General features: G+C 38.4%; 1 protein-coding gene across 3 annotated transcripts in view; it reads right to left on the bottom strand.

The window, feature by feature from the left end:
• Positions 1-13357, bottom strand: part of MGAT4A (alpha-1,3-mannosyl-glycoprotein 4-beta-N-acetylglucosaminyltransferase A) — a 77734-nt gene that overhangs the window by 22930 nt on the left and 41447 nt on the right. For all 3 annotated transcript variants that reach the window (XM_081946781.1, XM_081946782.1, XM_081946783.1), the window contains exons 5-8: positions 11231-11364; positions 6938-6984; positions 6163-6276; positions 4200-4275 (exon numbers count right to left, since the gene is read on the bottom strand). In XM_081946781.1, the coding sequence (XP_081802907.1) occupies positions 4200-4275; positions 6163-6276; positions 6938-6984; positions 11231-11364 (371 nt within the window). The remainder of the gene's footprint in view (positions 1-4199; positions 4276-6162; positions 6277-6937; positions 6985-11230; positions 11365-13357) is intronic.

Here is a 13357-nt window from a genome sequence, read left to right as displayed (position 1 = left end):
GGGGGGGGGGTTGGGTTAGATGACCTACAAGGTCCCTTCCAACTCTGTTATTCTGATATATGCAAAATTGGCAACCGGGATAAACAACCAAAACACTAACAAACAAATCAACCCAACCACGTTGCAGGCTTTGCCACATATCTGGTTCCCTGGCTCATTGCTACAAAAGCCTTAGCAAGCCTTACATTAAAAAATAAATTGGCAGCCTTGTCATAATTTAGGCTGCAATGCTATAGAGATTTTGAAAGAAAATGAATCAAGTCCTGCTACACTAAATGAGACTTAATTTTAAGGAGGTACACAAGGTTGATACTCTAAATCCATTTTTAATCAGAAAGAAAAACAGAGCAGGATGTGCCAAGTATCTGTCTTGGCACCTCTACTGTAATAATACATCTGTGGTTATTACTCAGTCTTGGGTTGGCATCTTATAAGAAGAGTTGGCCTGTCTCTCTCTTCATGGTAAACAAATATATCTCCTTCCTTCCCAGGTCCCATTCTGAAACATTCTCAAAATCTGTTTTAGAAAGTTGAACAAAATTTGGGAAGAATGGAATGTGGGCTAGTGCAACAAGATAGCTCTCTCTCGTCCTCTGTGAAGAGACGTCTGGTCACACAAGAAGGGATTTGTCACTGGCAGTCAGTGATTAAAAAGATAATAATGTAATTTTAACTTCAAACTGTTATTACATCATTACTTCAAATTAGTATACTTCCAAATTAAAGAGTGGAAGAAACCCTTGTAGATCTTTAGAGTAGGCATCTCTAGCCATTTTGAAAACTTTTTTTTTTGTTTTCACATTAAATATGCACCGAATTATGGTATAATTTACTCCTGCCCCCCTCCCCAATTATAAAAACAAAGTACAGGAAAAAGAAATAATTAAAAAAAATAGTCTTAGTCTTTGGGAATACTGAATTGTGTGTGTGTGTGTGTGTGCGTGTGTGTGTGTGTGTGTGTGTGAGAGAGAGAGAGAGAGAGAGAGAGAGAGAGAGAGAGAGAGAGAGAGAGATGAGAACACAACAATTAATCAGCATTTAATATATTTCATAAAAGATGCCAGTTGTGCTGGTAGAAGAAATATATCAAAAAAATCTAATGACTGTTTATCTAATAAATAATTTTATTTTTTATTATTAAGTTTAAATTTTGTTTCTGAATTAATTTTGTGTCGATGCAGTTTCCATACTTGAGAATCTGTTATCAGTGTAAGGATATTATGCTTTCATTTTTCAATATTTCAGAATGACCATTATTAACAATTAAAATGGATTTTTTAAAAAGTAGCACTTTTTAAAATGTAGAAAACATACCAATACCACTGCATGGTTCACTTTAAAAGATTGTTGCGATGCTTACCATTCCATCAAAAACCTTTAACTAAAACTCTGGTTAACTGGGCATAGTAACAAAATAATAAATATGTTTATCTCCAGCACAATTTGGAAAAATTGTGGTAGATGTCATATAATTTTAATGCATTATGATGCTATTTAGGAATTTATTCTATACAATTTCTTGATACTTGATGAAATTGTTTTAAAAGAATTTTCACATAAGGCATTCCACTGAGATTCATGAAATTCAATGGCCAAATATTGTTTCAACAGCACAGCCTTTAAGGTTTTTAAAGGGGGTGTCTCTAGCTAAAATATGGGGTTGGGAAGGGGTCTACCACAGGTTTTTAGCAAGTGGAACTGCAAGTTAATCAATATCAGCCGTTGTAATTAACTTAACAAAGAAACTATGACCAAGATAGACTTCTGTGTCTTAAACCCAAAAACATCTGTTCCCTACAGCAAACTATTTTCCAGTGATGGTCAGATAAATATGTCAAACTCTCAGACAACTCCGATAACTCAATAAAAATTGTAATCTATCTCAAAAGCAAAAAAAAAAACCAAAAAAAAAAAAACCAACCATGTACATGTCACCCTCCAATTTTCTAAAAGCCAAAACAACAATACAATACAATACAATAGTAGAGTTGGAAGGGACCTTGGAGGTCTTCTAGTCCAACCCCCTGCCTAGGCAGGAAACCCTATACCGTTTCAGACAGATGGCTATCCAACATCTTCTTAAAGACTTCCAGTGTTGGGGCATTCACAACTTCTGGAGGCAAGCTGTTCCACTGATTCATTGTTCTCACTGTCAGGAAATTTATCCTCAGTTCTAAGTTGCTTCTCTCCTTGATTAGTTTCCACCCATTGCTTCTTGTTCTACCCTCAGGTGCCTTGGAAAATAGTTCGACTCCCTCTTCTTTGTGGCAACCCCTGAGATATTGGAACACTGCTATCATGTCTCCCCTAGTCCTTCTTTCTCTTAAGCTAGACATACCCAGTTCCTGCAACCGTTCTTCATGTGTTTTAGCCTCCAGTCCCCTAATCATCTTTGTTGCTCTTCTCTGCACTCTTTCTAGAGTCTCCACATCTTTTTTACATTGTGGCGACCAGAACTGAATGCAGTACTCCAAGTGTGGCCTTACCAAGGCATTATAAAGTGGTATTAACACTTCACGTGATCTTGATTCTATCCCTCTGTTGACGTAGCCTAGGACTGTGTTGGCTTTTTTGGCAGCTGCTGCCAACAAGCTACTAATAGTAAAGGCAACACCCTAAATTATCCCTGGCAACAATTCTCACGTCACAGAAGATACTGAAGTAGTGCCAAACACACACATGCAATTCCTCTCCAAAAATGCACCTATTGTTGGATGCACCATTCCATTCTACAAAACTGTTTCTTCTATGTTGCAGAATAAGGGCTGGATCACTTCATGTTCTATATACACAAAAGGTTTAAAGATGGAATAACCAAAGACCATTTCCTTTGGGACTCTCCATGATCATTAGCCACAGTATGGTTTCCAGTGGCCCAGGAAGGCTTGTGCCGTTTGACATTTAGGCAGACATATAAATCTAAATTGTTGCCTATCATTTGTGTCCTCCTGTCTCTATTCTTTTGCCAACCTTTTGTCCCTTTCTGCCGATTTTTAAAATATTTGCTGAGGTTTAATAAAGATTATTCTTGTTAGCTGAACTGAGTAATGTGTGCACTTGCTCTCATCTCAATAGAGAGATTGACTGCAAGTCTGATTGGTGAAAACTAAGCTGGAAATGATGCACAGAAATTTCTACACCCAAATACTCATCAACATGAACAACTTCTCCACCCAACCGTAAACATGATGTAGAATCCTATTCAGAAGCCAATCATTATTTTAAGTTTTTTTTTAAATTTCCTTCCTTCTTTTTAAAATGAGTCAGAACATAGGAAAGGAAAGTGCGGATTTCCAGAAAGTTGTTCTGTTCCACTCAAATGTTTTTAAGCCTAGGTGAACTCAAGGGTATTCTGGACAAAGAAAAGGAAAAAAAAACCTATGGAGAATCTTGCTTTCTCATTTATATACTAAATACTAAAAGCTGTGATGGAGTAGTCTTCCTTTTCTCCATGCAATTCTGTGCTTTACATACAGATTATTACACCCACTCCTCATTTAACGACCACGTGCCGTTCCAACAACTGGATCATTAAGCAAACGAGAGAGAAAGAGAGAAGCTATGAAGATCACTGATTAATGCCATGTCAGCTTGTACAGCTACACCAGTGTCACTCTTACTCAGGTGTTCCACTGATGTACACTCACGTGTACAAATTTTTGAATAAAAATGAGCACATTGGTCAAAAAAGGAATATGTTTATTACTGTTGTATTTGCAAATGGTTACTAATCAAGGCAGTCACTAAACAAGGGGTGTTTACATGTCTGGGCCAGCTTTACAGTTATGCAACACTTTGGATTCAAAAACAAACAGAGAATACAAAAAGAGGTGCTTGTTGCACTTCAGCTATACCAACCTGTGTCTTTTTCCAGGGAAAAATTAGTTTTGATTAATTACTAATTAATTAAATGCTTTGAGGCTAAAAATCTAAACATATGTAACTCTCTTTCCTATGGCCTTATTGCACACGGATCTCTCCCTCTCTCTCTCTCTCTCTCTCTCACACACACACACACACACACACACACACACACACAAATAATATATTAAAAAGAATTGGTATTATGATAAATAAATGTTATTAGGTCTAAAGGACCATTTGATACATAGTTGTGTTATGGAATACTAACTATGCCATGTTCACTGTTAAAAAATTTGAATATTCATTTTTAGATTCAAAATATAAAAACAATTTACCTGGATGTAGTATACACCTTTTTTCTGTGCATACATCATAAGAAAACAGTAATCCAGATTTTGCTTTGTCCTCCATCTAAAATTAAATATTTAATGTTATTGACTTTGCATGTGAGCAGGCAGACAAAACATAAGCTTGAAAACCTTATGCTTGAAACACAAACATGCCTTTTAGTTATTATTTTCATAATGAATGAACACAAGTAATCTCTCCGTCTCCCTCCCACAACCCCATTGTTTTCCAAATATCACCAACCGCCACTTCACTGGAACCTCTGAAGAGGCCCATCACAGGAAGTCTATCAGTGGACGAAAGCTCCTTTTGAATGTCCTTTCCTTATGCAGTTTCCTACATTCTTTTGCTCTTGAAAATCTGCTCTGCTGCATTGGGGGACTCTCCACATAATTCTTCTGTGACACGTTGTTCCCTACCAGGGGTGGGTTGCAGGCGGTACGCCCTGGTACAGGCGTACCAAAGCCTGCCCGGAGCACCGAGTACCATTCCGGTACGGTGCTCCGGAGGGCCCACCCAACCACCCACCCACGCTCCTTACTGTGTTTTAAAGCTGTTGGTGCTTATGCGCATGCGCATGACGCATACAGTGCTTGCACAATGCTCCACTGAGCAGCTGGAGCATCGCAGAGGCTTGCAGAAGCGTCGTTTCCAGCTACAACGCATGCGCACACCGCACGAATGTGCACGTGCGCTGCACACATGCATGCGGGTGACACCGGGACCGTTCCAATCGTACCAGTTGGAATGGAATCCGGAACCCACCACTGTTCCCTACCCTCCTTTTTCTAGCATAGGAGTCTTTGTTGGTTTTCAGTTTCCTTTGTCAGTGGAAGGACAAGTTTGGATATGTCCTTCAAAAATCTTGCAGATCCTGTTCAAGGTTTTCCTGTGTCATATTTACTTTGGTTTGATGTGTATCTAATATCACGAAAATATACTCCCATGTCCTAACTGGGAGCACCTTGTCCCAAGTCCTAGCAGACATTACCAAAGAAACATGTACTTCTAGTGCTAGGATTGCAGAAATAATAGCCATTGTAGAATGTTTTTCTAGCCATTATTTAATCCAAACTATATTTCCACTTTATCTACTTCGTCACCAAATACCACAGTAGCAGCTCAAAAAAGTACCGAATCCGATGACATGAACACAATCCCAAGCTAACATTTGCAGATCAAAAGAAGGCTACAACAGCAAAACTGACATTATCACGCGAAAGCTAAAAGATAAGGTTTAGATTGGAAAAACCTTTTCCCCAAGACTCATGTCTGAAGTCATGTTTAAAAATGAATATTCCTGAAGAATACTGTAATAGTAAGAATAATGTAAGCTGTCTTTCCTCAACTGCTGTATATGGGCAGTTTCACATTCTATAACCAACATGGCCAATGGCTGAGGACTGTAAAAATGATAGTTCCTGCATACCTAAATTAGGAAAGACTACTGGATACAAAACATGCAGCCCAGTAGTGGATTCCGGATTCCGTTCCAATCGGTACGGTTGGAACGGCCCAAGCATCACCCACGTGGACGCGCACAGCGCGTCACACACACACACTGCACGCATGCGTCTGTCTTGCCTGTGATGCTTCCGCAAGCCTCCGCAACGCTCCAGCTCCTCGGCGGAGCATTGCACAGGCGTTGTATGCGTCATGTGCATGCGCAGAAGCGCCAAAAGCTTAAAGCACAAGTAAGGAGTGCGGACAGGTGGGTGGGCCCTCCGGAGCACCGTACCGGAACGGTACCCGGTGCTTCGGGCAGGATATGGTATGCCCGTACCAGGGCGTACTGCCTGCAACCCACCACTGATGCAGCCTGATTCTGAGCCTAGTTTATCCTGTATTCTCAAATGCAATATCTAAGTTAACAGTATCCTAGACTATCGCTGTTAAGATCTACTGTGATTACCAAAGTAGTTTCACACGTGCAAGAAAAAAAGTCCTTACCTGACTCTTTCTTTTGAATCTCCAAATGTCTCTTTTAGATTTTTCATGTCAGGATAGTAAAACGCAGGAGGAGCTATTATTTCCACTAAACCAGAACGAATTTCTGTAGAAAATCTGGAGTCAGAAAAGTCAGCATTGTTATTTTATACTCAAGGAAACTGTACTTCAGACATCTGTGATCAATTTGGACTTGGGTTCAATTTTTTATTCAGCTGTGAAACAAAATGTAGGGTAGTGAGCAAGTTAATAAATTTGAAGCCAACTGCTGATTTCAACCTACATGTAAAACTATAGTTTTGTCATCTGGGGTCACACTAGACTGAAAAGGCTTGTATGTTGACCAAGCCTTTGATACTTTCTGAGCTTGAAAATTCTACATAAAATCAATGCAGCATATTGTCTCAAACCACTTGGAATTATCAATGGAATAGTTTACAAAGGTAAATATATATTTTACAGAACCAACCAATATTAACTTCTTAAGCACCTAGACAGTCTTTTTTATATTTTACCACCAGCATAAAAACTTTAATGTAGTATATGCAATGTTTATTTCATGTGGATGTATCCATTTCAGGATCTTATACTGTAATACTATTTGCTGTTTTAGAAGGACAATTCTCTCCATGTTCAATGTAGCTATTTAACTGTAATGTATTTTGAATTGATGTAATGCATTACAAAAATGTATTTAGAAATGTCACAATAAGCTGTGTACTAAAAAGTGGATAATCCAAAATATTTCAGTGGTAATATTTGTATAAATAAAACTTACTCTTTTTCAAGGTTTGCCACAACACCATTTACATAGTCAAGTTCTGTCTAGAAAAAAAGAAAAGAAAACATCTTTATAGATAGTATGGATAATTGGTTTGACAACTGCACAGTTTGTATATCCATTTTTGCTCTTCAAGTAGGCTAACATGACATTAATGTCCCAAATGTATTCATCCATTAACAAATGCCATACAAAAGGTTTTTCTTGTCACAGATAATAGTCAGCAGAACATTCAGTTCAATTCAACTGTAGCATACTAAATTTAGCATGTTTACTTTTAATTAAGCAATTCCAGTGTTAGAGCCATGAGGTCAAACAGCACCTGAATGGTAATATAATACCTATGCTTTGCCTCTATTGTGAATGACACAGCTATTTAAATAGTTTTTGTTGGCAAAATCTAAAGCAGGACAGTTGGAAAAAGATTCTTTCCTCTGATTCATGTTTGATTGAGAAAAGCAGCAGTTTAAATATAGGTATTCACAAATACACAATAGGCATGTATATTTTAGGCACTGTACCTGAACCTGAACAGCATTGAAAAAAGAACAGGACCTCTCCACATGTATAATCTCTGTTCCTTCAAGTTCTGAATTGTCCTTCCCTATGATATCTACTTTCTTTGATTATCGTTTATCTCTGGCTCTGTCCTGCAACTGGAGCAAACTGGAGTGGGGAATGGGAACTGCAATGGTGGAAATTATCAGTGATCTGTGTTGTTATTGCCCAATTGTGCCTCCCAACCTTTACACACAAGCAAAGCATCCACTGCATTCTAACTATGTTAAGAATCAAGGCGGCCCAATTAAAATCCTTCTAGTTAGCTTTGTAACTTCTCTAAAAAAATCAGCACAGCATGATTTCTTTGTTATACATAAATAGTATATTATTGCCTCTCCAATTCCAGTATCTGGGTTCAGGATAACTATTTCTTTCTATACAATCATGTACACCCAGAAGTTCTACACTGCAATCAGGAATCATGGCTGGAACCTCTATGAAAAATACCATTTCTCAATCTTGGCAAGTTTATGATGCATGAACTTCAACTCCCAGAATTCCACAGCCGGCAAAGTTGGCTGTGGAATTCTGAGAGTTGAAGTCCATGCATCTTTAAGTAGCTGTATTAAGTTGGAATAATGCCATTAAGTGATCTTTTCAGCATCTCAGCTAGCTTAGATTTTAAAAAGAAACAGAAGATAGCTCTCCTTTCTCACAAGATTTGTTTACATGAATGGAACATATACTGAAAATATAAATAGGGGAGCTGATGGCTGTTCATTTCTAGTTCATGCCTTTTATGAAAACCCTACACCACTTCAGACAAATGGTTATCCAATATCTTCTTTAAAACTTCCAGCATTGTAGTATTCACAACTTTTGGAGGCAAGTTGTTCCACTGATTAATTGTTCTAACTGTCAGGAAATTTCTCCTTAGTTCTAGCTTGCTTCTTCCCTTGATTAGTTTTCACCCATTGCTTCTTGTCCTGCCCTCAGGTGCTTTGAAGAATAGCATGACTCCCTCTTCTTTGTGGCAATCCGAGATATTGGAACCCTGCTATCATGTCACCCTTAGTCATTTTTTTTCATTAAACTAGACACACCCAGTTCCTGCAACTGTTCTTCACATGTTTTAGCCTCCAGTCCACTAATCATCTTTGCTGCTCTTCTCTATACACTTTCTAGAGCAGCGATGGCGAACCTTTTTTGGCTCGCGTGCCACAAGTGGGGGGAGCGCAGGGGGGTCATGTGCGGGTGTGCCGCACCCATAATGCAACGTGTGACCCCCCCCAGTGCGCATGCGTGCAAAACGCATGACCCCCCATTTTTACATGCTTTTTTTGCCCTCCCCAGGCTCCAGAGGCTTTATAGGAGCCTGGGGAGGGCGAAAAGAGCCCCCCCACCCCCCTGGAGGCCTGGAGGGTTGTTTTAAGCGCTCCAAAGATGTCAGGGAAGCCTCCGGACGGTCCCTGAAGCCTTCGGAATGCTTAAAACCACCCTCTGAGCAACCCAGAAGTCACTTGATTCTATCCCTCTGTTTATGCAGCCTAGAACTGTGTTGGCTTTTTTGGCAGCTGCTGCACACTGCTGGCTTATATTTAAATGGTTGTCCACTAGGACTCCAAGATTCCTCTCACAGTTACTACTATTGAGCGATAGTAGTCATATATTGTACCTGGGCATTCTGTTTTTGTTGCCTAAATGTAGAACCTTGCTTTTTTTCACCATTGGTTTTTTTTTTTTTGGTAGATAGCACCCAATGTTCAAGTCTGTCAAGAACCTTCTGTATCTTAAGCCCGTCTTCTGGAGTGTTGGCTGTTCATGCTAGCTTGGTGTCATCTGCAAATTTGATGAGTTCCCCAATCCACAACTCATTTAATATAATTTTAGTTTCTTGGATCAGCCAGAAAAGTTCAAAACCTCTAGCAACAACTCCATAAGTTTCCATAAAAGGCATGAACTAAATCCAGAAAAAAGCAGACAGAAATGAATTTTCCTGCCCTTTCTCTCCCAGCCAAAACCCAAAACCCATCAAAATGTTGTTTCAGAAACACAAAGGGAAAAAATAACTTTAGAAGTAGACACTGGATTGCTGGCCTCTTAATCTTACACATGTAGAACTCTAACCTTTTTAATATGTAGTTCTAAAGCAGACTGCACAAGCTACATAATTCCTGAATTAAGTTCAGTGCTGCTCCAGGCTCAATGTCATAATAGCTTTCAATGTTAAACAAACAACAAATATTAGAACAGCTCAGCCTTGTTTCTGCTGAACTGACTGCCTTTAGCAAACAAAATTTTCCCTTAACAGTAAAACACTCAACAGGACTCATCTTGTGCAATTCTAGTCCTTTCACAAAGAAGCACGTGTATATTTTAATGAAATTTGCTTCAGCAATTTCCCTTATGACAGTTATGACTCTCCAACTTGCCAATTCATTCCACACCAAAAAGTAATACATTTGTGCAGTTTGTTTAGAATTCATCTGGTGGCCATTAAAAGCCTTACTGTGCACTTCAACAACAGAATCAGATCTGAGGTTGTTTTCAATTTTTGAATGAATTCCAACAAATCTTATGCCTCAAAGAGCTGCACCTAATGAAGATTTGATACCAATGGCCCATTATCTCAATTCTTTCAAGCACATCTCTTCTGCAATATGCAGCTGCAACGAAAACATTAGTTTTGTTTGGACACCATGCAAAAATTGGTCTTAGGATATGATCTGGGTACTCTTATCTGTGAAACGAGGCCCTTTGAACTGGATTACTTTACTTTCTCTAGTCTAAACTGATGAGCGTTTAGCATCATGCTATCGATGATTCTGTTGTATCCATTGTATATAAAATGGAAACAAAAGGTTTTTCTATCTGGTTCAGATAATCCAAGATCTATAGGTAAAATCTTAATCTGCCTTCTATCAAGACCCCTACCCAACTCCACATTACATCTAAGAGATAAACCTTAGAACAGAGTTGAAAAAAATATCTTTTAATTTTGAATTTTTTAAAAAAAGTTTAATATTTACAGGAAGCCATAAAGTGAAGCTTTGAGGTGAGGTATCACCAATATGCTGATGATACGCAGCTTTACATCACCACTTGGTGCTATGATGCTTATGAGATTCTCTCTCAGTGCCTGGAAGTAATGGGAATCCGGATGGGGCTCAATAGGCTTCAAGTACACAGGCAACGGCAAGTGGCTTTGTGTTTTTGGAACTTCTGGTTTCGGGAACCTTTCATCTTTGTTTCTGGGTGGGTGGCACAGTGCAGACAGACTTCATGCACAATCTGGAGGTCCTCCTGGATTCACAGTTTATGGTCAAAGAGGTGGGGTATCTATGTTAGGTAGACACTGGTAGCTACTTTTAAAGTTTTTCATGACTTAAGTCTGGATTACTTATGGGACCATCCCTCACCAATTGTTTCCACCTATCCCTCCAAGTCTGGCAGGGGTGCTCAGCTGGTAGAGCCCAGGAAGAGCTCCATTTGTGTTGTGGCAATCATCCTGTGGACACCATTCCACTTAAGATTAGGTTACACCCTGACCTTGCTGGCCTTTATCAGCTCCCTAAAAAATTGGTCTTGTATTGGGACGTGGGACCTCCAAAGTGTGATCGAGCCCATCTCTTGGTTTTGTTGACAGTTATTTTATGATGCCCATCTGCTACAGTATGCATTGAATTTCGATTATGTGTTTTGTTTTTTATCTCTTTCATTGTAAACCTCTGAGAGTAACGTATGAGAAATAGACAGTTATATAAATTAAATAAACATTATTTGAATTACCTCTCCTATGAATACAATCATAACACAATCCAATTTTTCTTCAGGTGACAGCTTATCAATCAGCGAGTGAAGAGTTTCAGTAAGGTAAGATTTTACTTTTCTCTTGACAGTTGGAATACCCATTACTATAGAAACTAAAAAACAAATAGATAAATCAGTTTCCTAGAACACAAAAGAAATGGCTTATTTTTCAGTTTTTGAATACACTTTTGATTGCCTTTTAGGTTATTCTGCTTTGTTTTCTGTACTCTTAATATGTAGCCGCAAGCATTTCCAGTAAGTATTCTGAAAACAGGTTGCATAAAAAGAGCACTTAAAAATAATACTTTCATGAAGAAGCGGCAGTTAATACCTCAATGCTTTAGTCTCTTCTTGGCCAGAAAAAATAATATTCTTCAGGAGCTTGAAGCTGGACTTTTATTGCTAGGTCCTCAAATTTTGAATCGGAGCATCCCAAAAAAGCATTTTGAAGAGCTACAGTCTTTGCAGGCATCTTCTTTGCTACTTCTACAATGCCCCATCTGACTTCCTCAGAAATTTAAATTAGAAAAACAATTAAAACAGGTGGCCTGGCAAAAAATATAGTCAGAAGAACATGAGGTAACAGTGAGGCGCATCCTTCATGTTTATGTGACAGCATGAAGCATCCTCATAAATTTACAGTTTTATTGAAGCTAGCCTTGTCCTCCATGACAACCATTTTGTAAGTGTACTTAATGTTCTCATAATATTTCAAATATATGCAATGCCCTGCAAAGGTAGAGACAGTGGTGCAGATGCATGTTTTGAGTTGTGAACCTTTATACATATGTGGCCCAGAACTCCATCAAAAATTCTCACTGTTTTGTCAACTTTAATGTGGTAAAAGGAGGGAAATATTAAATTAAACCAAGATCAGTGTCTCAATGTTCATTTTCTGTATGTCCTTCAAGACCAAGTGCAATTCTCACACTAGAAAAAATTGGCCACTTCTGTTTTACGCAATCCATTATCAGTTAAACAATTAAAAATCATTAGTATCACAATCCCATTTATTCTTCACATCATCTAATTAAAAGTCATCCTTCCTCCCACAAGTCATAATTCAAGGAGAGCAGCATGCTTTGAAACAACAGTTAGAGACAGATTGTCAGGAAGAAAATCTATCAATTTGGACCCTAGCAGTCAATAATGACTTGATGGCAGATAATCAAGCTTTCACCCTTATCGGTGCATGCTGAAATTTGTAATGATTGGCCACCTTAGTACCAATCCTGCATGTGAAATTCTTTGCATGGTAAATGTAGAAAATTATACAGAATGTGTAAGAGATTAGGCAGAAGTTGGTGGCCTGAAATTACCAAGGATGTTGATTTTTCTTTCTATGCATTTCTTCCTAGAAAATGCATTTAAATGTTTAAATGCAAGCCTAAATCTAAAATCTATAAAATATAAGATTCCATAAAATACAATACAATACAATACAATAAATCTATATTTTAATATAAAACATTTAGACCCAAATTTCACTGGATGTGGCAATGATTTTTGTAACGCCCAGTCTACTAGAGAAAGATTTTAAAATTAACCTGTTATCCAGCAAGCACATGAGAAACATAGATATCCTTAGCCTATCTTTAAAGCAGTCTGCATGCCTACACATAGATTGCTATAAATCTTAATGTGTAACCTTGTGTCTTTCATGCCTAACATGCATTAGAACAAAGAAAACTTGTTGCCTCAAAAGTGTGGAAAGCCTGCAAAATGCAAATTCTGGTTAAAGCTAATTGCTGTATAAAAATAAGCCATCCAAAATTAGATAAGGAAAACATCACATCCGGTGTACAAAACTGATAGTTATAAGCATAACAACCCAATATCATACTGACAAAATAAGGTTATTTAGAATGGGCACAACTCATTCCCCTCTTTGAAACAATGTCACCTAATAGGACCTAGGAAGTGGGCCTTTTCTATTCCTGCCCCTGCCCTTTGGAATGAGTTCCCCCTGATGTTCAAATTGCCACACCTGTGAACACCTGGCTTTTTATCTATGTATGGGCAAAGGCAGTGGTGGGATTCAGCCAGTTCGCACCAGGAGAACCAGTTGTTAACTTTCTAAGCAGTTCGGAGAACCGGTTGTTGGAA

The sequence above is a fragment of the Natrix helvetica genome (genome assembly GCF_964273705.1).
Source record: "Natrix helvetica genome assembly, chromosome: 3".
NCBI lineage: Eukaryota > Metazoa > Chordata > Lepidosauria > Squamata > Natricidae > Natrix > Natrix helvetica.
The sequence above is the reverse complement of the archived record's forward strand: the minus strand, read 5'-3'. Positions and strand labels throughout refer to the sequence as shown.